Below are 25,221 nucleotides of genomic sequence, written 5' to 3'. Positions count from 1 at the left end.
TTGTGGCCCTGGGGGCCACAAACAATATATAAATCAAAATCCCCAGAGGGCTATATTAAATCAACAGGGGGGCCGCATTTGGCCCACGGGCCAGACTTTGGACATGCCTGTCCTAAACCGTACAGGTTTAGGAGATATTCTTTATACCTACAGGTAGGCCTTATTATAGGCTTACCTGTAGGCAAAAGTCAACCACTTTAAATACCAGTAAAAGAAAGCTTTATTTGTGTAAAAGAAAAAGGCCAAAAATGTCATATGGGTACAGTGTTGCATGACTGAGTAGTTGTCATTCAAAATGTGAAAGCTGAAAATTGGTCTGGTTAGGAAGGGGGTTTAAGTGCCTAGTGGTTAACTTGTAAACACCAAATCTCAGAAAGAGGCTCAGTCCTGGTTAATAAATGTTTACTTTGATTTACAAATTGTCAAAATTGGTTATAATAAAAAAAAATATTTTGGATATGCCATCCTCTCCAATTTCATAGCTTTTTTTTCTTTCCAGAACTAAAGAATAAACTGGATGGCGTTCATAACCCCGCACCTAGGAAAGAAGCCGAGGTAAGTGTCCCTGAAATGATTTGTATGACATGAAGCGGGTCGTCTCTGGCAATGAAGGGGTGTCGGCTTTTGACAAGGTTACTACAAAGCCGTTTTCTTCCAGCTGATATAGGTATTACTCAGGAGTAATATTCCAATTATTAAACACGGCAATTACCCTGAGTGATGCACATTTACGATTGCACAATTCAGCAGCTTTGCCCGAGGGTGACAAAAAAGAAATTGATGGAAAGCCAGGAAACAACAAGCGGGCCCGAGGGGGAAATGGTTTCTTGTCGAGGTCTATTGCTTGTAGACTGCGGAGGATTTACTCTCGAGGTTTGAAGGGTTTATCCAAACGGCTTCGATTAAAATGATTTTCCAGTCATTGTGCTGCTCTCATGTATTATGTATGCCCCTCCCCCCCCTTCTCTCCGCACACATGATGGATGGGGACACTTAATATCCTTCAGGCGTTTTTTTTTTCATATGTATGGCTCTTAAACAGGTGACTAAGCCGTTTAAGTGATGTGCTGACTTCTGTTAACCCTTCAAGTGCTGCAAAACGAAACTCTCTATTCGGGTCGTGCTGCCGGAGCAAAGCCACCCATAATTACCCACTTGCCGCCCGCCAATGACAGATTGACGTCGGCAAAGTGGTTGTAGAATCCTGACTGGACGTCATATGACGTCCTCAGGATTCTGAGCCGCTGCGCGCCCCCGGGGGCGCGCATCGCGGCGATCGTTGTTGCAGGGTGTCAGTCCGACAGCCCGCAACACCGATCTAGGTAAAGTGTCTCTCACGGAGACACTTTACCACGTGATCAGCCGTGTCCAACCACGGCTGATCACGATGTAAACAGGAAGAGCCGGTAATCGGCTTTTCCTCACTCGCGTCTGTCAGACGCGAGTAGAGGAGAGCCGATCGGCTGCTCCTCTGACGGGGGGTTTGTGCTGATCGATTATCAGCACAGCCCCCCCTGAGGATGCCCACTGGACCACCAGGGATGCCCACTGGACCACCAGGGATTTAAATCAAAGGTATGCCACCCTAGACCACCAGGTATGACACTTAATGGATGCCAATCAGTGCCATAATGGATGCCAATTAGTGCCCACAATGGGCATCACTGATTGGCAGGAATTGTTTGGCACTGATTGGCATCCACTAGTACAACACATTAGTTAGTGCCCATCTATGCCCATCCATGCCGCCTATCAGTGCCCATCCATGCCGCCTATCAGTGCCCATACGTGTCACCTCTCCGTGCCCATACGTGTCGCCTATCCCTGCCCATCCGTGCCGCCTATCCCTGCCCATCCGTGCCGCCCTTTCCCTGCCCATCCGTGCCACCTATTCCTGACGTCTATCCCTGCCACCTATCCCTGCCCATCTGTGCCACCTATCCGTGCCGCCCATCAGTGCCGCCCATCAGTGCCGCATATTGGTGCCCATCATCAATGCCACCACATCAGTGCCACCTCATCGGTGCCCATCAGTGCCAGTCAGTGCAGTATCATCAGTGCCCATTAGTGAAGGAGAAAACATACTTTTCTTTATCGTACATCACGGGACACAGAGCAGCATAGCCATTACATATGGGTTATATAGTGTACCTTCAGGTGATGGACACTGGCACTCTCCGACAGGAAGTTCCCTCCCTATATAACCCCCACCCATAGTGGGAGTACCTCAGTTTTTTCGCCAGTGTCTTAGGTGTTGGTGCACGTTGAAGGTTGTGCCTGCAGTTTGTCCTTGGGACCAGGGCCAGCCGACCGGATCCGTCCAAGGTGCTTCATAGCCAAAGTGGACGGTACCCGGGCCCCAATTCGTGGATGGGGTGTTGCCTATAATGCCTCTCCTTGGAGGGCTGGACTCTGGGTTCCAGGACTGGGTTTTTTAACCTATGGATACCTGCTGCCAGTAGTGCTGTATAGGTCCAGGTGTGTGGTGTTCCTGACTTGGACCCCGGTCCCTGAAGGTCTATGACCATACCCACGGTGAAGGGGGAAGATTGGGCCTCTTGCATGAGCAATACCCTGCGGCGTGGAAAGGTAAGCGGGGGGCCTACGGAACTTGGTTTGTCAGTGGGCTCCCCACAGGGGACTCTGGGGGAAAGCCTTTTTTATGCCTCTGTGCATGGGCTAAAGAGAAACCACAAAGTCTGCATGACTGGATGGCTCAGACACCCAGGTATACTGTTCCTCTGGCTGGGCTAATAGACTGCTGCTGCTACAAGGTGTTTTTGCTCCATGAAAATGTAAAGGGGAGCATGTCAGGTTTAAAATACTTACTTCCTGATGTCTGTGTGTCTCCAGCAGCTCCCGGGCTCCTCTCCCCACATGGCTTCTGCTTCCTGCTTCCTGCAGAGCGGCGTCGGGAGCGCGCGCGCGCGTGCGCGCGCACTGTTATAGGCGCCGACGCTGCGTGGAGGGGGCGGGGGACGCCCAGGGAGTTCCCTCCCCTCTGTACATCAGAGGGAAAACTCTATTTAGCCTGTCAGTTTGCTGAAGGCTGTGAAGGGACACGGAGCAGCGATGCTGAGCTGAGCAGGATAGGTTTGCCTATGTTATGCTGACACAGTGACACCTAGTGGCCGTTTTTTTGTACACACCTTGCTAAAGAGCTGTTTAAGCTCATATTTTCTCTGTAAAGCCGGTGTACTAAGTAGCAGTCAGAGTACTTTTAATTTTGGTACTCTCTTAGCCCAGCATTAAGGGAAGCAATATTAGGATATGATTAAGCCCTTGGGGCTCAATATTGCTATCTCTTGTTAGGTTTTGGGAAGTTTAGTTTCTGTCTAACATTACCCTAGCCTAATTTTCTTCCTCATTTATTTAAATGTGTGTTTTTCTCCAGCTATTACAGTTAGTTGTATATTAGCGGAGTATCTCAGATTTGTTTATTATGGCTCCTAAGGGTGCAGGGAACGCTAAAAATGCTAAAGGTGTTAAAAAGCCGAAGGGTTCCCCATCGGGCTCGGAGGATATTTCCCAGAATCCACCTGCCCCTACCTCCCCGGAGGATCCGGAGGTTGCTGCCCTGGGTGAGCCATCGGGGTTGCTAGGTGCTATGGCGGGCCCTATTCAACCAACTCCTTCCTATGTCACGGAAGAGATGTTAGCCTCCACCTTGGGTGGATTTGAAAAAAGGATGGCCGCTTTTATTACGGCCTCTTTATCCGGGAAGAAGCGGGCTAGGTCCCCGTCTCCCAGGTTTGAATCTCCTGAGGAAGATGTCCTTTCCACTGAGGAATTGGAAGATACAGGAGACCAGGCTGAGGATCACCTGGACCATTTAGGTTCTGAAGATTCTACTATAGAAGAACCTTTTTCAGCTTCTCACGCAGAAAAATTATGGGTTCAGTCCTTAACGGATATGGTGCGGTCAGCTTTTAAAATGCCTTTGCCTCAGCCTCTGGCTTCCGCTGTGTCCTCATTGGGCTCCCTAAAAGCGCCCCAAGCCAACCTGGTGTTTCCAGTCCATCCTTTGTTAAAGGACCTGATATTTCAGGACTGGGTTAAGCCAGACAGGATTTTTTTGCCTCCTAAAAGGTTCGCAGTTATGTACCCTTTAGAGGAGGAGTTTTCGAAAAAATGGGCTGTCCCCACTGTTGACGCAGCCATATCATGTGTCAATAAAGCTTTAACGTGTCCAGTGGACAATATTCACATGTTCAAAGATCCTGTGGATAAAAGGCTTGAGACCTTACTGAAGGCATCCTTTGCCACAGCGGGGGCAGTGGTCCAGCCAGCTGTAGCTGCCATTGGCGTCTGCCAGGCTTTAAAGGACCAGGCCAAGCAGGCCCTAAAGGACCTCCCGGCTCAACAGGCTCAGGACTTAGCCGATCTACCTAGAGCTTTATGTTTCGCGGTAGACGCTATCAAGGATTCAATCCAACAGGCGTCCCGCCTATCCCTGTATTTAGTTCACATGAGAAGATTACTTTGGTTAAAGAACTGGTCTGCAGAAACCCCCTGCAAAAAACTCCTTACAGGATTCTCCTTTCAAGGAGAGAGATTGTTTGGAGAAGATCTTGACAAATATATTCAAAAGATCTCTAGTGGTAAAAGCACCCTCTTGCCGGTTAAGAAAAGGTTCCGAGGTCCCTCTTTTAAGCGTCCAACCTCTCCAGTTCCAGGGCCCTCATTCTCTAGGCAGTATCGACGGCCTCCTGGACGCGCAGCTGCAAACAGGCCACAAGGCCAACCTGCAGGGAACAAGAGACCGTGGAACCGTAAGCCGGTTAAGGCTGCCCCTAAGGCAGCCTTGTGAAGGGGCGCCCCCACTCTCTCGAGTGGGGGGAAGACTCTGGTTGTTCTCGGAGTTGTGGGGGGCCAAAGTTACCGACCAATGGGTTCTGTCCTCAGTGACTCAGGGGTACAAGCTGGAGTTTCGGGAGTTCCCCCCTCCTCACTTTCAAACGTCAGGACTTCCAGGCGACCCTCAAAAGCAGGCATCACTTCTGGCCGCCCTAGAGCGACTCCTATCTCAAGGAGTGATTATGGAAGTACCAGCAGGGGAGCAAGGACAAGGGTTTTACTCAAACCTCTTTGTTGTCCCGAAGCCAAGCGGCGACGTCAGGCCTATACTGGACCTAAAGTCATTAAACCGCTTTTTAAGAGTCCGGTCCTTTCGAATGGAGTCCATTCGTTCGGTGGTGGCCGCCCTCCAAGGAAAGGAGTTCTTGGCCTCCATCGACATAAAGGACGCATACCTGCACGTTCCGATTTTCCCAGGCCATTACAGGTATCTGCGTTTTGCCCTAAACTATCGGCATTATCAGTTCGTGGCTCTTCCGTTCGGACTAGCCACGGCCCCTCGGGTTTTTACGAAGATCCTGGCCCCCGTATTAGCCATCCTAAGGGAACAGGGCATTCTGATCATGGCCTACCTAGACGATCTTCTGGTAGTCGACCACTCAGCGGCCGGTCTAAATCGGGCAGTGTTGCTAGCAGTAAACTGCCTAGAGTCCCTGGGTTGGGTTCTAAACCGGGACAAATCGGCTTTACAGCCCACAAGAAGGTTGGAGTATCTAGGTCTGATTTTAGATACAAGACAACAACGGATCTTCCTGCCCCAGTCCAGAGTGGACTCGATAAGGGAGTTAATCCACATAGTCCTAAGCAGCACAAGGCCATCTATACGTCTCTGCATGCGCCTGTTGGGAAAGCTAGTGGCCACCTTCGAGGCAGTGCCCTATGCCCAGATCCATTCTCGGAGGCTACAGAGAGCAGTTCTCACGGCCTGGGACAAAAGACTCCAGGCCTTGGATCTTCCCATTTCCCTTCCCTATGCGGTAAGGCAGAGTCTGTGTTGGTGGCTAGTCACAAAAAATCTTCTGAAAGGAAGATCGTTCAGTCCCCCCTCATGGAGGATAGTAACCACGGACGCCAGCCTATCAGGCTGGGGTGCAGTCCTAGACGATTTAACCCTACAGGGGAAATGGTCAAGGGCAGAATCAGCCCTACCCATAAATGTCTTAGAGATCCGAGCAGCTCGGTTGGCTCTTTTGGGCTGGACGGAGGTTCTGCAGGGCTCCCCAGTAAGGGTACAATCCGACAATGCCACTGCCGTAGCTTATATAAACCACCAGGGTGGCACCAGGAGTCAGGCAGCCCAAAGGGAGGTAGATCGGATCTTTTCATGGGCAGAAGCCCATGTCCCCTGCATCTCAGCTATCTTTATCCCCGGGGTGGACAATTGGCAAGCGGACTTCCTCAGCCGCCAACAGATGTCCCCAGGGGAGTGGTCCCTCCATCCCGAAGTATTCCAGGTCATTTGCCGGAAGTGGGGTACTCCGGAGGTGGACATTATGGCGTCCAGATTCAATGCCAAAGTAGCAAACTTTGTCTCTCGAACGAGGGATCCATTGGCCTGCGGGACAGATGCCTTGGTGTGCCCTTGGCATCAGTTTGCGCTAATCTATGCCTTCCCTCCAATACGGATGCTACCCCGTCTTCTTCACAGAATTCAAAGGGAACGCAAGCCAGCGATTCTAGTGGCCCCAGCGTGGCCCCGAAGACCTTGGTACTCCTTGATAAAAAGGATGACCGTAGAGGAGCCTTGGGTCCTCCCTCTACGTCCGGACCTCCTCTCACAAGGGCCATTCTACCACCCTGCCTTACAGGCCCTAAATTTAACGGCCTGGCGGCTGAGTCCCTGATTCTCAGAAACAGAGGCCTTTCAGGGCAGGTCGTTTCCACCCTTATAAACGCAAGAAAACCAGTTTCCAGGTTAATATACTATAGGGTGTGGAAGGCCTATATTACCTGGTGTGAAACCAGGAAATGGGATCCCCGCAAATATACCATTGGGAGAATCCTGGAGTTTTTACAGTTGGGAGTGGAACAAGGTTTGGCGGTCGGCACAATCAAGGGGCAGGTGTCTGCCTTGTCGGTCTTCTTCCAGAGATCTTTGGCTGCCCATTCCTTGATGAGATCCTTTTTACAAGGTGTTATTCGGGTGAATCCCCCGATTAAAGCTCCCCTGTATCCTTGGGATCTAAATTTGGTTCTATCGGCCTTGCAAAGGCAGCCCTTTGAGCCCTTGTCCGTGATCCCTTTGGTCCTTTTGACTAGGAAACTAGTGTTTCTGGTGGCCATGGCATCCGCCAGAAGGGTGTCGGAGTTGGCAGCCTTGTCATGTAAGGCACCTTATTTATTATTGCATAAGGACAGGGTCGTTTTGCGGCCGCTTCCGTCCTTCCTGCCTAAGGTGGTATCAAATTTTCACCTTAATCAAGATGTGATTCTTCCATCATTTTTTCCAAAGCCTTCTTCTAAGGAAGAGAGGTTACTACATTCCTTGGATGTAGTTAGAGCTGTAAAGATTTACTTGGAAGCTACAGCCCAGATTCGTAAGACGGACGTCTTATTCATTCTGCCGGAAGGGCCCAAGAAGGGCCAGGCAGCGTCTAAGGCCACTATTGCTAAGTGGATTAGGCAGACGATTATTCAGGCCTATGGCCTGAAGGGGAAGAGTCCACCCTTATCGGTTAAGGCTCATTCCACTAGAGCTATAAGTGCCTCTTGGGCAGCGTATCACCAGGTCCCTATGGCTCAGGTCTGCAGGGCAGCAACCTGGTCATCTGTCCACACATTTGCAAAATTTTGTCAAATGGACGTTAGGAGGAACGCTGATTCAGCCTTTGGGCAGGCGGTACTACGGGCCGCAGTTTAATCTCCTCTTGTCCGGTGGCACCTCTTGTTTGGTTTTTTTCTGGTTGTCTCCCTCCCCTCATGGAGCATTGCTTGGGGACATCCCATATGTAATGGCTATGCTGCTCTGTGTCCCGTGATGGACGATAAAGAAAAAGGGATTTTTATTAACAGCTTACCTGTAAAATCCTTTTCTTGTAGTACATCACGGGACACAGAGCTCCCACCCCTCTTATGGGGAATTTTGGGATGCATATTGCTTGCTACAAAACTGAGGTACTCCCACTATGGGTGGGGGTTATATAGGGAGGGAACTTCCTGTCGGAGAGTGCCAGTGTCCATCACCTGAAGGTACACTATATAACCCATATGTAATGGCTATGCTGCTCTGTGTCCCGTGATGTACTACAAGAAAAGGATTTTACAGGTAAGCTGTTATTAAAAATCCCTTTATTTACAATGTTTTATAAAGGAAACAAAAAAAAATATTTTTTTTTTTTCTAAATTTTCATTTTTTTATTTTTTTTTGTAGAAAATAAAAATCCCAGAGGTGATCAAATACCACCAAAAGAAAGCTCTATTTGTGGGTACAAAATGATAAAAATGTAGTTTGGGTACAGTGTAGCATGACCGCGCAATTGTAATTTAAAGTGCAACAGCGCTGAAAGCTTAAAATTGGTCTGGGCGGGAAGGTGTATAAGTGCCCCCCGGTATGGAAGTAGTTACACATTTATCGCTGTGCTCAGCCGCCATTCCTAATCTGAAGGAAGTAGAAATGCGACCAGCGCTATCAGTGATATCAAAGTGCACAGGTACGTGAGTCGGGCCTTATCTACACTTGCTTCGACTTTAACTGCTTGCCGACCAGCCGCCGGCAGGTCGGCTCTGCTGGGCGAGAGCCCGTAGCTATGCGTCACCTCCCTCAGCAGCCAATAGGGGCGCGCGCCCCACCGCTCGTCCCTGACTTGCGTGCCCGGCGGGTGCGATTGCCGCCGGGCACCCGCGACCGCTCGTTACAGAGCGAGGACTAGGAGCTGTGTGTTTAAACACACAGCTCCCGGTCCTGTCAGCGGGGGAAATGCCAGACCGTCTCTTCATACAATGTATGAACAGCGATCAGTCATTTCCCCTAGTGAGTCCACCCCCCTACAGTTAGAACACACCCAGGGAACATACTTAGCCCCTTCCCCGCCCCCTAGTGTTAACCCCTTCACTGCCAGTGGCATTTTTATAGTAATCAATGCATTTTTATAGCACTGATCACTATAAAAATGCCAATGGTCCCAAAAAAGTGTCCGAAGTGTCCGCCATAATGTCGCAGTACCGAAAAAAAATCGCTGATCGCCGCCATTACTAGTAAAAAAAAAAAATATGAATAAAAATGCCATAAAACTATCCCCTATTTTGTAAGCGCTATAACTTTTGCGCAAACCAATCAATAAACGCCTATTGCGATTTTTTTTGTACGAAAAATAAGTAGAAGAATACGTATCGGCCTAAACTGAGGAAAAACGTTTTTTTATATATTTTTGGGGGATATTTATTATAGCAAATAGTAAAAAAATAGTAAAAAAATATTCATTTTTTTCAAAATTGTCGCTCTTTTTTTGTTTATAGCGCAAAAACTAAAAACCGCAGAGGTGATCAGATACCACCAAAAGAAAGCTCTATTTGTGGGGGAAAAAGAGGACGTAAATTTTGTTTGGGAGCCACGTCTCACGACCGCGCAATTGTCAGTTAAAGCGACGCAGTGCCGAATCGCAAAAAGTGCTCTGGTCTTTGACCAGCAATATGGTCCGGGGGTTAAGTGGTTAAAGGGGTTGTAAAGGTAATTTTTCCCCCTAAATATCTTCCTTTACCTTAGTGCAGTCCTCCTTCACTTACTTCATCCTTCCATTTTTCTTTTAAATGTCCTTATTTCTTCTGAGAAATCCTCACTTCCTGTTCTTCTGTCTGTAACTCCACACAGTAATGCGAGGCTTTCTCCCTGGTGTGGAGTGTCGTGCTCGCCCCCTCCCCTGGACTACAGGAGAGGCACTTGCCTGTAAAGTTGCGGCGGCGTAGCGTAAAAGGGGCCAGCTTATTAGTACCCTTGTTCAGCAGATCCCTTGCTCAGTAATGTATCCTCAACTCTGCTGATCCCCCCACTCAGTAGTAACTCGCAGCTCCGCAGCTCTTTTGGCACAAAGCTGAAAACCTTATTTTCGGGGGTGATAATTTTCAGCGACTAAAATTTTCGGTGCATCACTAATTACTACACCAAATTGTTTATTTGCCTTTCGGTTCTTATTCCTCCTATTATATCATTCTAGAAACTCAAGAGTGATGTGGCAGAGGTAGAGAGTTCCATCCATTGTTTTCTCTCAGAACGCGGAGATCTGGACTTTGCGGAGATGTTGTGGAGCAAGATGAGGAATAGTAGGTGACACCTTTATATACTAAAACTGATATCTAGGGAGTTTAGAATGCAGTGCAGTCCATGTATGGGTCTATTAACCACTTAAAGAGGAGTTCCACCCAAATTTGGAACTTCCTCTTAACCCACTCCTCTCCCCCTTACATGCCACATTTGGCATGTAATTTTTTTGGGGGGGGAGTGGGGGCTTCAGCACGAGTGGGACTTCCTGTCCCACTTCCTCCTTCCTGGAGGCGACTAAGCTTAATCGCCTTCAGGAAGTGGCTGCTGTAGGCGATCGCCTAGGACACGTCACAGGTCCTAGGCGATCTCCTGGCCAATTACACGGCGCGGGGCCGCGCCGCTCGCGCATGCGCAGTGCCGCGCCGCTCGCGCATGCGCAGTGCCGCGCCGCTCGCGCATGCGCAGTGGGTGCCCGGCCGTGAAGCCGAAATCTGTCACGGCCGGGTGCCCACACTGAAGATGAAGACGCCGGCCGGGGAGGGGGGGAGAGGAGCGGAGCCCTGGCCGGCGCGTCGCTGGAGCAGGTAAGTGTCTGTTTATTAAAAGCCAGCAGCTACACTTTTTGTTGCTGCTGACTTTTAATAAACATACAAATGGCTGGAACTCCCCTTTAAGGACCGCCTCATGTACATATACGTCAGCAGAATTGCACGGACAGGCACATGTACGTACCTGTACGTGCTCTGCTTGACGTGGGTCGGGGGTCCGATCGGGACCCCCCCCCCGGTACATGCGGCGATCGGTAAGCCTCAGGGAGCGATCCGGGACGACGGCGCGGCTATTCATTTATAGCAGCTCCGTCGCGATCGCTCCCCGGAGCTGAAGAACGGGGAGAGCCGTATGTAAACACGGCTTCCCCGTGCTTCACTGTGGCGGCGCATCGATCGAGTGATCCCTTTTATTAGGGAGACTCGATCGATGACGTCAGACCTACAGCCACACCCCCCTACAGTTGTAAACACACACTAGATGTACCCAAAAATGTTACAGCGCCCCCCTGTGTTTAACTCCCAAACTGCAACTGTCATTTTCACAATAAAGAATGCAATTTAAATGCATTTTTTGCTGTGAAAATGACAATGGTCCCAAAAATTGTCCGAAGTGTCCGCCATAATGTCGCAGTCACGAAAAAAATCGCTGATCGCCACCATTAGTAGTAAAAAAAATAAAAATGCAATAAAACTATCCCCTATTTTGTAAACGCTATAAATTTTGCGCAAACCAACCGATAAACGATTATTGCGATTTTTTTTAACCAAAAATAGGTAGATGAATACGTATCGGCCTAAACTGAGGAAAAAAAAAATGTATATATGTTTTTGGGGGATATTTATTATAGCAAAAAGTAAAAAATATTGCATTTTTTTCAAAATTGTCGCTCTATTTTTGTTTGTAGTGCAAAAACTAAAAACCGCAGATGTGATCAAATACCACCAAAAGAAAGCTCTATTTGTGGGGAAAAAAGGACGCCAATTTTGTTTGGGAGCCACGTCGCACGACCGCGCAATTGTCTGTTAAAGCGACACAGTCCCGAACTGTAAAAACACCTTGGGTCTTTAGGCAGCATATTGGTCCGGGGCTTAAGTGGTTAAAGACAGGAAATGTGTTTTATATACATAAGAAATAAATACCGGATTATAACTTCATATTGGCGTGCTCTTACCCCATGAAACGGAATTCCCAGACTTGGTGAGTAACTGTACACAAGGTGGAAAATAGGAAAAGGAAAAAGCACTCACAAAGCCACATCCGTATAATCTAGAGGGAAACATGGGGGTGGATTCAGGTAGGGGCGCGCAAAACTGCGGCGGCGTAACAAATGACATTTACGTTACGCCTCTGCAAGTTTTACGGGCAAGTGCTTGATTCACAAAGCACTTGCCTGTAAAGTTGCGGCGGCGTAGCGTAAAAGGGGCCGGCGTAAGCGCGCGTAATTCAAATGATCCGGGTAGGGGGCTTGGATCGTTTAAATTAGGCGCGTTCCCGCGCCGAGCGTACTGCGCATGCGCCGTCCCTAAAATTTCCCGACGTGCATTGCGGTAATTGACGTCGCAAGGACGTCATTGGTATCGACGTGAACGTAAATGGCGTCCAGCGCCATTCACGGACGACTTACGGAAACTACGTAAAATTTTCAAATCGCGACGCGGGAACGGCGTCCATACTTAACATTGGCTGCGCCTCCTAATAGCAGGAGCAGCCTTGCGACGAAAACGACGTACGCAAACGACGTAAAAAACTACCGCCGGGCGCACGTACGTATGTGAATCGGCAGAAGTATGCAATTTGCATACTCTACGCTGACATCTATGGGAGCGCCACCTAGCGGCCAGCGTCAGAATGCACCCTAAGATACGACGGCGTAAGAGACTTATGCCAGTCGTATCTTAGGCTAAAGTCGGCGTATCTAGCTTTCTGAATACAGAAAGTAGATACTCCGGCGCTACTTAGCAATTACGCGGCGTATCTATGGATACGCCGGCGTAATTGCTCTCTGAATCTACCCCATGGACGATTACTCAGGAGAGTAACCAAAAATCTGACTTTCAAGGCAAGGAAACAATAAACATAGCGAAAAATAATAATACATTTTAATGAAAAAAGCATATAATATTGACATGATGTTCAAGAATTAAAACCATTCAAGATGATACATTGTATACATTCAGTCCCTTACACACGTCTACGCGTTTCGCCGTGAGGCTTCTTCAGGACGGATAAATTAACAAGAACGGAGAAACAAGTCTCACTATCTGCAAGTACCTTAGAATGGACAAGATCTAATATAGTGAGGATCGAAAGTTTGGGCACCCCAGGTAAAAATTTGTATTAGCCAAGGAAAGATGGAAAAATCTCCAAAAGGCATCAAATTACAGATTAGACATTCTTATAATATGTCAAAAAAAGTTAGATTTTATTTCCATCATTTACACTTTCAAAATTACAGAAAACAAAAAAATGGCGTCTGCAAAAGTTTGGGCACCCTGCAGAATTTCTAGCATGTACTGCCCCCTTTGCAAAGCTGAGACCTGCCAGTGTCATGGATTGTTCTCAATCATCGTCTGGGAAGACCAGGTGACGTCGATCTCAAAGGTTTTAAATGCCCAGACTCATCTGACCTTGCCCCAACAATCAGCACCATGGGTTCTTCTAAGCAGTTGTCTAGAAAACTGAAAGTGAAAATAGTTGTCGCTCACAAAGCTGGAGAAGCTATAAGAAGATAGCAAAGCGTTTTCAGATGTCAATATCCTCTGTTCGGAATGTAATTAAGAAATGGCAGTCATCAGGAACAGTGGAAGTTAAAGCAAGATCTGGAAGACCAAGAAAAATATCAGACAGAACAGCTCGCAGGATTGTGAGAAAAGCAATTCAAAACCCACGTTTGACGGCACGATCCCTCCAGAAAGATCTGGCAGACACTGGAGTTGTGGTACACTATTCCACTATAAAGAGATACTTGTACAAATATGGTCTTCATGGAAGAGTCATCAGAAGAAAACCTCTTCGCACATTAATACAAATTTTTACCTGGGGTGCCCAAACTTTCGATCCCCACTGTGAGGACATCTGGATATCAGGGGTTATCTCTAAGAAGTGGTAAGCAAAGAAGGTACCGGAAATGTCGTGGGTTCTGCTAGATAGAAAAACAGTTGACACGGCTGATGGGGGACACTCTCTGATGGGGGACACTAGCTGCTGGACCAGGGTTTTAAGACCCCTTCTGTAGAGGACGGTTCGCCAGCGCTTTCCAGACACCCGCACACAACGGAGAACAGTCAAATAGGAAAATACGGGGCAGAGACTAAGGATTGATGAGCAGCCCACTCTTGATTTATTGGATAGAAAGGCCGTTGCTTAATGGGACCTATATCCACAGCATAGGGCTTATATAGCCACTTCCAGACCTTAGGTGTTTTTCAGATTTGGTGTTTGTAAGACTAAAACTGTTTTTTCTGCCAGAAAATTACTTAAAACCCCCAAACATTATATATATTTTTTTTCTACCACCCTAGAGAATAAAATAGTGGTCATTGCAATACTTTTTGTCACACCATATTTGCGCAGCGGTCTTACAAGCGCACTTTTTTTTGGAAAAAATTCACTTTTTTGAATTAAAAAATAAGATAACAATAAATTTGGCCCAATTTTTTTAAATATTGTGAAAGATAATGTTACGCCGAGTAAAATGATACATGTCACGCTTAAAAACTGCGCCCGCTCGTGGCATGGCGTCAAACTTTTACCCTTAAAAATCTTGATAGGCGACGTTTAAAAAAATCTATAGGTTGCATTTTTTGAGCTACAGAGTAGCTCTAGGGCTAGAATTATTGCTCTCGCTCTAACGACCCCGGCGATACCTCACTTGTGTGATTTGAACACCGTTTTCATATGCGGGCGCTACTCGCGTATGCGTTCGCTTCTGCGCGCGAGCTCGTCGGGACGGGGCGCTTTAAAATTTTTTTTTTTTTCGTTTTCTTATTTATTTTTATTTTTTTTATTACTTTTTACACTAAAAAAAATAAATAAAAAATTTGATCACTTTTATTCCTATTATAAGGAATGTAAACATCCCTTATAATAGAAAAAAGCATGACAGGTCCTCTTAAATATAAGATCTGTGGTCAAAAAGACCTCAGATCTTATATTTAGACTAAAATGCAAGAAAAAAAATAAATAAAATGAAACTGTCATTTTTTCAAATGACAAAAAAAAAAATTGTCTCTTTAAGAGGCTGGGCGGGACTGACGTTTTGACGTCACTTCCGCCCAGCAGAGCTATGGGGACGGGCGAAGGAGATTTTTCCTTCAGTCTCGTCCCCAGTCACCAGCCGAACGGTCCCGATCACCTCCGCCGCTACCGACGGCTCCGGTAAGCGGCGGAGGGTGCGGGAGAGCAGCGGGAGGGGGGGGGGCCCTCTCCCGCCACCGATAACGGCGATCTCACGGCGGAGACCGCCGTTATCGTGTACCGGACCGCGCACTCTAAAGATCGATACCTCGGTTGTGGCAGCAGCTGCTGCCGTTACCGAGATATCAATCTTTAAAAATAGGACGTACATCGTCGTGCGCAGGTCTGGAAGTGGATAGTTCACAGCAGGCGCAGTAGGAATCCAAAAATGCACTAGATTCATCGGGTGCTGGTAAAGTAGAGTGTAGCTGGCCTTATAAGTAGACCCGTACAGAGACAATAGGTCTCAGAGGATGTAAACCGTATGCCCCAGGAGACAGCCTAACGCTGTGCGCTAAGATCTTGTCCATTCTAAGGTACTTGCAGATAGTGAGACTTGTTTCTCCGTTCTTGTTACTTTGTCCGTCCTGAAGAAGCCTCACGGCGAAACCCGTAGACGTATAAGGAATGTGTACAATGATGTATAAGGGACTGAATGTATACAATGATGTACAAGGGACTGAATGTATACAATGACGTATAAGGGACTGAATGTATACAATGTATCATTTTGTATGGTTTTAATTCTTGAACATCATGTCAATATTATATGCTTTTTTCATTAAAATGTATTATTATTATTTTTCGCTATCTCTATTGTTTCCTTGCCTTGAAAGTCAGAGTTGTACACAGGGTGGATTTTTTATAGGCCCTAGGGGTTTGATCTTCTAAAGGCAGATAGACTGTGCACTGTGCAAAGTGCAATTGCTCCAGGACATAGTAAATGAGGAAAGTTTCACTTTTAAAAGAATACCCAATCACGTGCAAGGAAAATATATATAAGTTAAAAAATAAAAACAGCATTTTTGCATGCACATGATTGGACGTAGGAAGTCAGCAGAGCTTCTGCTCATTTACTAAGGCTCTGGAGCAACTGCTCTTGCAACTTCACGTTGCAAAGTGCACAGTCTATTTGCCTTTAGTAAATCAACCCCATAGGCCCAGATCCACAGAGAGCAAGGCGCACAGTACGCCGCCGTAGAGCAAACACGGTATGCTACGCCAACGCAGCGCAGAGAGGCAAGCATTGCATTCAGCAAGCCAGTGCTCCCAACGCTGCGCCAGCGTGGCGTGGGTTTCGAAGGCGCACGCCGGCGTAGGTGGAAGTGGGCGTGAACCCATGCAAATGAGGCGTGACCCCATGCAAATGATGGGCCGATTGCCAGACAGTTACGTATAACGAACTGCACATGTGCCGTGACGCAAGCCCCAATGCGCCTGCTCACTATACACCGACACAACTGCCTAAGCTACGCCGAATCACTGCGTACGCCGCAAACATAACATACGCCCAGCCAGACACACGTTCAGCGCACAATACGCCGGCTTGTGTTCCCTGGTGCAGACCTGTGCATGTCTGTTGCTGGGTTGCACCTCCTTTATGGGGAATAACTTTACGCCGGACGTACAACATGCGCCGGGCACACGCAGGTTTGTGAATCGCTGTATTTCCCTCATTTCCCTCATTTGCATGTTTGAATGGCTTATCAATGGGAGCGGCACCATGCGTCCAGCCTAAATGTGCGCCCACCCTACGCCGGCGTAGGCAAGCTACGTCGGCGGGGTGTAGCCTGTTTTTAGGCGCATATTGTTTTGTGGGTCTGCCGCACACATATACGCCGGCGCACATATGTCGGCGTAACGTTTTATACGTCGGCGTAAGTGCTTTGTTAATCTGGGCCATGTTTTTTTTGCTTATTGCAGCAACGTTCACTATATTCAGATACCTAAAACCCTAACTCAGGGATATGCAATTAGCGGACCTCCAGCTGTTGCAAAACTACAAATCCCATCATGCCTCTGCCTCTGGTGTCATGCTTGTGGCTGTCAGAGTCTTGCTATGCCTCATGGGAATTGTAGTTCTGCAACAGCTGGAGGTCCGCTAATTGCATATCCCTGCTGGACCACATTTAGTTTGCTGAAGTACTGCGTATCACGATTGGCTTCTTTTTTCTTTCATCCTTTGTGACATTTTAGTGCCACTGATCTCCTTCAGCCTCTTTGTAGTGACTTCCTGGAAGCAAAGGCTAATTAAACCTTTCTGTGTTTTTATTATGAAGGTGTTTCCTGTTACCAAGATGTTGTAACCTGCTTTTCTCTGGTCATCCAGGCTATGAGACATGGCGAAGTGCACCCCTGGGTAAGTGTTTTACACCCCAATCTTTAGCTTTATAGCAGGGGTGTCAAACTCCGTTTCCTTGTTTCCTTGCGGGCCACATCAGCATTACGGTTGGCCAGTTGTATCAGCACCCCACCCCCCTTACATCACATGTCAAGAGCCCCCCCACCATCAGAAGTCACCCCCCCCACTATCCTCTACATCAGTGCACCCCCTTGCCTTGTGCTGCTGCCAGGAGGGCTGGACAGAGAAGTGCAGGATCTGGTGGAGGAGTCCTGTCCTCTCTGCTGCTGACTGCTGAGACCAGGTGGGGGCGGAGACAAGGGGCAGTGTGAGGGCCACATGAAATGGGCTGGAGGGGCTGGATTCGGCCCGTGGGCCTTGTGTTTGACACCTGTGCTTTATAGCAATACTATTATGCAAGTTGTATAATAAAACACTGCAAGCTGCATAGGAACTCCATTGCTACATTACTAAAAGATAGAGCAGGCAAAAGGTGACCTTTGAACTGCTAAGGTAAAGAAAACGATGTAAGCCAGGGGTGTCCAACCTGCGGTCCAAGACGGCTCTGAATGCAGCCCAACACAAAATTGTATTTTTACTTACCGTATATACTCGAGTATAAGCCGACCCGAATATAAGCCGAGGCACCTAATTTTACCACAAAAAACTGGGAAAACGTATTGACTCGACTATAAGTCTAGGGTGGGAAATTCAGCAGCTAGTGTCCCCCCATCAACCGTGTCCCCCATCAGTAGTCTCCCCATGGGTAGTCTCCCCATCAGAGTCCCCATGGGTAGTCTCCCCATCAGAGTCCCCATGGGTAGTCTCCCCATCAGAGTCCCCATGGGTAGTCTCCCCATCAGAGTCCCCATGGGTAGTCTCCCCATCAGAGTCCCCATGGGTAGTCTCCCCATCAGAGTCCCCATGGGTAGTCTCCCCATCAGAGTCCCCATGGGTAGTCTCCCCATCAGAGTCCCCATGGGTAGTCTCCCCATCAGAGTCCCCATGGGTAGTCTCCCCATCAGAGTCCCCATGGGTAGTCTCCCCATCAGAGTCCCCATGGGTAGTCTCCCCATCAGAGTCCCCATGGGTAGTCTCCCCATCAGAGTCCCCATGGGTAGTCTCCCAATCAGAGTCCCCATCGGTAGTGTCCCCATCGGTAGTGTCCCCATCAGAGTCCCCATCGGTAGTGTCCCCATCAGAGTCCCCATCGGTAGTCTCCCAATCAGAGTCCCCATCGGTAGTCTCCCAATCAGAGTCCCCATCGGTAGTCTCCCAATCAGAGTCCCCATCGGTAGTCTCCCAATCAGAGTCCCCATCGGTAGTCTCCCAATCAGAGTCCCCATCGGTAGTCTCCCCATCGGTAGTGTCCCCATCGGTAGTCTCCCAATCAGAGTCCCCATCGGTAGTCTCCCAATCAGAGTCCCCATCGGTAGTCTCCCAATCAGAGTCCCCATCGGTAGTCTCCCCATCAGAGTCCCCATCGGTAGTGTCCCCATCAGAGTCCCCATCGGTAGTGTCCCCATCAGAGTCCCCATCGGTAGTGTCCCCATCGGTAGTGTCCCCATCAGTGTCCCCATCGGTAGTGTCCCCATCAGTGTCCCCATCAGTAGTGTCCCCATCAGTAGTCTCCCCAGAGTTTCCCCATTAGCTGTGTACTGTACATGTACATCTTCAGCACTTGCCTCAGTACTAGAGCCCGACTTCAGCTCTCCTGCATCTCCGGACTCCCGCCCGCTGCTAGACACGCAGAAGGATCTTTAATACAAACAGCAAGCGGGTAGCTGGGAGGTGCCGCGCCAATAACGTCACTGGCTGCTAGGACATCGGCAGTCCCAGCAGCCAATCGTAACGCACTGCATCGCAGCATGGGCGGTAGTGACGGGAGCGGCTCTTTTGAAAGAAGAGTATGTACACTCGGGCAGCAAGAGATTCTTGCCAAAAATCTCGTCAGGAAAAACGAGGGGGTATTTCCTGACGAGATTCTGGCCCGCGTGTACAGGGTTTGAGTCCAGGCAAAAACTAACCAACACTAACCCTGCTCTCTTCCACATTGTAAACCTAATCTATCGGAAGCTGTGTGCAGGAGAGGACTGACAATGGCTGGGAAGTGACATCACCCATAGACTTACCGTATTTTCCGGCGTATAAGACGACTTTTTGGATGCAAAAAAATGCATCCAAAGTCGGGGGTCGTCTTATACGCCGGGTACGGTCTCCGTGCAGCTGCGATCGTCATAATTTCAAAGCTGCGCGCCGTCTTATCAGCGCGTCCTCGCTGTCCTGTGATAGGCGGAACAGAAATCTTCCCAGCAGCGCCTCTGTTCTGTTTTCCGCCTATCACGGATGCCTTCTCATCCTCGGACGAGACGAGAAGGCCTCCGTGATTGGCGGAACATAGAACAGAGGCGCTACTGGGAAGATTTGTGTTCCGCCAATCACAAAACACGCTGAGAAGACGGCGTGGCTTTGAAATCATGGACGCTCGCAGCAGACGGAGACTGTCACCGGCCTGCAAAACGTGAGTGATGCCACAGTGGGGGGGAAAGTGGGGGCAAGTGATGGCACTGTGGGGGAAAGAGATGGCACTGTGTGGGCAAGTGATGTGATGGCACTGTGGGGGCAAGTGATGTGATGGCACTGTGGGGGCAAGTAATGTGATGGCACTGTGGGGGCATGTAATGTGATGGCACTGTGGGGGCAAGTAATGTGATGGCACTGTGGGGGCATGTAATGTGATGGCACTGTGGGGGCATGTAATGGCACAGTGGGGGCATGTAATGTGATGGCACTGTGGGGGCATGTAATGGCACAGTGGAGGCATGTAATGGCACAGTGGGGGCATGTAATGTGATGGCACTGTGGGGGCATGTAATGGCACTGTGGGGGCATGTAATGGCACAGTGGAGGCATGTAATGGCACAGTGGGGGCATGTAATGTAATGGCACAGTGGGGGCATGTAATGGCACAGTGAGGCATGTAATGGCATAGTGAGGCTTGAAAAAAGCCTGTTTCTGTCAGCGGTTGTTTCTGTCAGCGGTTGTTCCGGCTAACCCTCAGCTTCCAGAAAGACTAGTAGGAAGGGGGTAGTCTTATACGGCGAGTATATCCCAAAACCAAAATTTTTCCTGGAAAATTAGGGGGTCGTCTTATACGCCGGAAAATACGGTACTATAGGGCTTCCGTTGTCGGCTGCCTCTCCTGCACCCGCCTCCACATTGAAGGGCGGGTGCAGGAGAGGCAGCTGATGCTGGGACCGGACTCAATCAGCTGCAGAAAAGGCAAGTATAGCATAGCAATTGTTGCTTTGCAGGGTTAGATAATTTAGGTTTAGAATGTGGCAGAGTGCAGGTTTAGCATTAGTTCGATTTTGCCTGAAGTGTATTTTTCCTCCCAAAATTTGTAATTGTTTGAAAAACTGCTGCACACCATTTTATCCTCTAGACCAGTGATGGCGAACCTTGGCACCCCAGATGTTTTGGAACTACATTTCCCATGATGCTCAACTACACTGAAGAGGGCATGAGCATCATGGGATATGTAGTTCCAAAACATCTGGGGTGCCAAGGTTCACCATCGCTGCTCTAGGGCCTCTTCTTTAGAAATAAAATACATAATGTTTGGGGTTCTAAGTTGTTTTCTAGCAAAAGTTTTGATTTTTACATACCGTATATACTTGAGAATAAGCCGACCCGAATATAAGCCGAGGCACCTAATTTTACCACAAAAAACTGGGAAAACTTATTTAGCTAGATTCAGGTAGCCCCGCGCAACTTTAAGGCGGCGTAGCGTATCGTATTTACGCTACGCCGCCTTAAGTCAGAGAGGCAGGTACTGTTTTCTCAAAGTACTTGCCTCCTAACTTACGGCGGCGTAGCGTAAATGCGGCGGGCGCAAGCGCGCCTAATTCAAAATAGGCTGAGGGGGCGTGTTTTATTATGATAATATGCTTTGACCTGACGTGATTGACGTTTTTTTGGAACGGCGCATGCGCCGTCCGCCTACATTTCCCAGTGTGCATTGTGGCTAAGTACGCCGCACGGTCCTATTGATTTCGACGTGGACGGAAATGACGTAAATCCCTATTCACGGACGACTTAAGCAAACGACGTAAAATTTTTGAATTTCGAAGTGGGAATGGCGGCCATACTTTAACATTGGCTACGCCACCTAGGGGGCATCTTTATCTTTAGGCGGCCTATCTCTTACGGAAACGTCGTATCTGTACTGCGTCGGCCGGGCGTACGTACGTGAATAGGCGTATCTAGTGATTTACATATTCTATGCCGACCGCAATGGAAGCGCCACCTAGCGGTCAGCCTAAATATTGCACCCTAAGATAGGACGGTGCAAGCCGTCTTATCTTAGGTATGTTTAAGCGTATCTCTGTTTGAGCATACACTTAAACATAAGTCGGCGTAGATTCTGAGTTAGGTCGGCTTATCTACTGATAAGTCAGCCTAACTCTTACTGAATCTACCTAATAATGTTTGGGGTTCCAAGTTGTTTTCTAGCAAAAATTTAGATTTTTACATACCGTATATACTTGAGAATATGCCGACCCGAATATAAGAAGAGGCACCTAATTTTACCACAAAAAACTGGGAAAACTTATTGACTCTAGTATAAGCCTAGGGTGTCCATGTGCATGCCTCACTGTGCCCATGCCTCACTGTGTCCATAACTAGACTTACGTTTAACATGGGAGTATATAGAAGGGGTGCCCAGATTTGAAAAATTGGTGCTCCCCGGCCATAGATCCCCTAGACAGCAAACTTGGCACACTTGTAGAGAAGAACTGAGGCTACATGTGTGACATGTTTCGGGTCCAGGGGACCTACGGCCGGCCAGTACCGGGTCCCCAAAGTTACCGGAGAAATGACCGTTTAACATGGGAGTCTATGAAAGGGGTGCCTGGCTTTGAAAAATCGGTGCTCCCCGGCCGTAGGTCCCGCAGACAGAAAACTTTTTACACTTGTAGAGAAGAACTGGGGCTACATGTGTGACAAGTTTCGGGGCCAGGAGACTTACGGCCGGCCGGTATTGGGACCCCAAAGTTACTGAAGAAATTACTGTTTAACATGGGAGTCTATGGAAGGGGTGCCCGGCTTTGAAAAATCGGTGCTCCCCGGCCGTAGGTCCCCCGGACAACAAACTTTGCACACTTGTAGAGGAAGAGTGGGGCTACATGTGTGCCAAGTTTGCGATCCAGGGGACCTACGGCCGGCCGATACCGGGTCCCCAAAGTCCAGGAGATCAGGCGCAAAAAGGTGACTCGAGTATAAGCTGAGGGGGGCATTTTCAGCACAAAAAAATGTGCTGAAGAACTCGGCTTATACTCGAGTATATACGTGAGAGGTGTCAGAATAGGCAAGTGGTAGGTCTGTTTTTTAGTTTGAATACTGTGTAATTTTTCCAGTTTGTCAATATCATTTTTTTTGCAACGTTTTTTTGCAGATCCATCGTGGGAGCAGCAGTACTCTGAGTCAACTAATCCAACAATCGTACCATGGAGAGATGAAAAGTATCCCTCTTTCAGGCCTTACTCCTATCCGCATGCTGCTTGAGATTGGTCTAGACAAGATGAAAAAAGATTACTTGAACTCCTTTATAGGTTAGCACTGAAATCATCAGATCTATGAAATTCTTTATGGGGAACATTGTATTTTATTCAAGTTTTTTTTTCTCTCTCTTTTTTTTTTTAACCACTTCCCGCCCGGTCCATAGGGGATTTAAGTCCGGGAAGTGGTTCTGAAATCCTGACTGGACGTCCTGCAGGATTTCATGATGCGCGCGCCCGTGGGGGCGCGCAGCGCGGCGATCGGTGATGCGGGTTGTCAGTCTGACACCCTGCATCTCCGATCTCGGTAAAGAGCCTCCAATCCAATCACGGCTGATCACGATGTAAACAGGAAGAGCCGTTGATGGCTCTTCCTCACTCGCGTCTGACAGATGCGAGTAGAGGAGAGCCGATTGGCGGCTCTCCTGACAGGGGGGGTTTGCGCTGATTGTTTATCAGCGCAGCCTCCCCCTCGGATCGCCACACTGGACCACCAGGGAAGGGCAAAAAAAAAAAAAAGCAGTAAAAAATAAAAAAGATACCAATCAGTGCCCACAAATGGGCACTGACTGGCAACATGGATAAATCAGTGCTGCCCCACAGTGTCCATCAGTGCCACCCCACAGTGCTCATCCATGCCCAGTGCCCACCTATCTGTGCCGCCCATGAGTGCCCATCAGTGCCGCCCATGAGTGCCCATCAGTGCCGCCCATGAGTGCCCATCAGTGCCGCCTATGTGTGCCCATCAGTGCCGCCTATGTGTGCCCATCAGTGCCAGCGCTGCCAATCAGTGCCACCTCATCTGTGCCCATCAGTACTACCTCATCGATGTCCATCAGTGCCGCCATATCAGTGCCCGTAATTGAAAGAGAAAACGTACTTATTTACAAAAAAATTAACAAAAAAATAAAAACGTAATTTCTTTCTCGTACATCACGGGACACAGAGCGGCATATTCATTACTATGTGGGTTATATGGAGTACCTTCAGGTGATGGACACTGGCAATCTCAAACAGGAAGTGCCCCTCCCTATATAACCCCCTCCCATAGGAGGAGTACCTCAGTTTTTTCGCCAGTGTCTTAGGTGTTGGTCACGGAATAGCTTGCCTCCATATCCTTAGGATTTTGGCAGGCTAACCGGATCTGTCCAGAGTGCCTCAGTGCCGAAGTGGACAGTACCCGGGCCCCAAAATCCGTGGGGTTTCGCCTATAATGCCCTCTCTGGAGGGCTGGACCCTGGGCCCAGGACTTGGAGCTTTTTTTCCAAAGCCAAAAGTACCCTGTTTGCCGGGGTGCTATATAGGTCCAGGACAGCGGTTCCTTCCAGGACCCCAGTGCCTGATGGTCTACTACACTACCCACGGAGATGGGAGAAGATTGGACTGGGTTTGCTTGCAAACGTCCTGCGGCAGGGAGCAGGTAAGTGGGGAGCCTGCGGAACTTGGTTCGACAGCGGGCTCCCCAGGGGTGATCAAAAAAGGGGGGTAGCCTGAGTATGCTCTGCATGGGCACCTGGGTCACTATGTCTGTGTGTAGACAGGATGATCTGATTTCCCCCCCCCCATCTCTGGTTCCCCTGTCCAAGTGAATCTTTTGCTGGCTACCTGCTGCCCTGCTGGTCAGATAGGGTCGTTTTTGCAGACCTATTCTGGACTAAAAAACTGAGTCCTGAGAGTCTCTGTTGTGTCCTACCTGTCCGGGGGTTCAAATTTGCCGCCCTGCAGCCGTCGGCACGATCCTCTCTCCCTGCTTCTCATGTGTCTCTCTCCCCTGACAGGCGCGCGCGCGGGCACGCCAAAATAGAAAGTTTTCGCGCCGTCCGGGAGGGGGGGGCGGGGAGCGCGCAGGAAGAGGCGTGCCTTCGCCTCTGTTAAAGAACAGACAGGCTACGTTCTGGCTCAGTCTGAGCTGACCTGGAGGAGAGAGGACGCAGAGCGGCACTCCGGTGACCCCCGGTGGCAAGAAAGGGGTAGTACATCCTAGGCTTGGCCTATTTTGTTCTATTAAGCCAAAAAATTCCCCTTTGCAGCAGGTTGGAGGCTGGCAAAGAGATTTGGTGGGGCCATATGTTGTAAAAAAAAAAAAAAAAAAGGGGATATCATATTGAAAAAAAAAAGGGATTTTTATTTTTTTTTCCTTTATTTTGATAAACATATCCGGCCTCACCAGGGGTTTTTGGACACTAGTAATCCTGCTGTTCCCTAAACCTCTTAACTATTTCCTAGCTGCAAACAGTCAGTTGTTGCATGCAGGGGTACCTCGGTATTGTACCATGGCTCCCAAAGGCTCAGGATCAAGGGGGACAAAAAATGCCAAAAAACAAAAGGGCTCCCCCTCGGATTCTGAGGATACGAGTCAGGCTATGCCAGTACTCTCCCCACCTATTAACCAAGTTGTGGCCGCCTTGGTTGAGCCAGTAGGGGGGTCTGGTGCGGCGGCTGGCCCAGATCCACCCAACCCTGTGTTTGTCACAGAG

At 48.7% G+C, this 25,221-nt stretch overlaps 1 protein-coding gene across 1 annotated transcript in view; it reads left to right on the top strand.

The window, feature by feature from the left end:
• The window catches only part of ZWILCH (zwilch kinetochore protein), a 102,067-nt gene that overhangs the window by 43,993 nt on the left and 32,853 nt on the right, over nt 1–25,221 (top strand). The window contains exons 10-13 of the mRNA XM_040342255.1: nt 500–555; nt 10,008–10,113; nt 17,122–17,201; nt 22,642–22,798. Coding sequence (XP_040198189.1) covers nt 500–555; nt 10,008–10,113; nt 17,122–17,201; nt 22,642–22,798 — 399 coding nt within the window. The remainder of the gene's footprint in view (nt 1–499; nt 556–10,007; nt 10,114–17,121; nt 17,202–22,641; nt 22,799–25,221) is intronic.

Source organism: Rana temporaria, chromosome 3 (genome assembly GCF_905171775.1).
Source record: "Rana temporaria chromosome 3, aRanTem1.1, whole genome shotgun sequence".
Classification (NCBI taxonomy): Eukaryota; Metazoa; Chordata; class Amphibia; order Anura; family Ranidae; genus Rana; species Rana temporaria.
The sequence above is the reverse complement of the archived record's forward strand: the minus strand, read 5'-3'. Positions and strand labels throughout refer to the sequence as shown.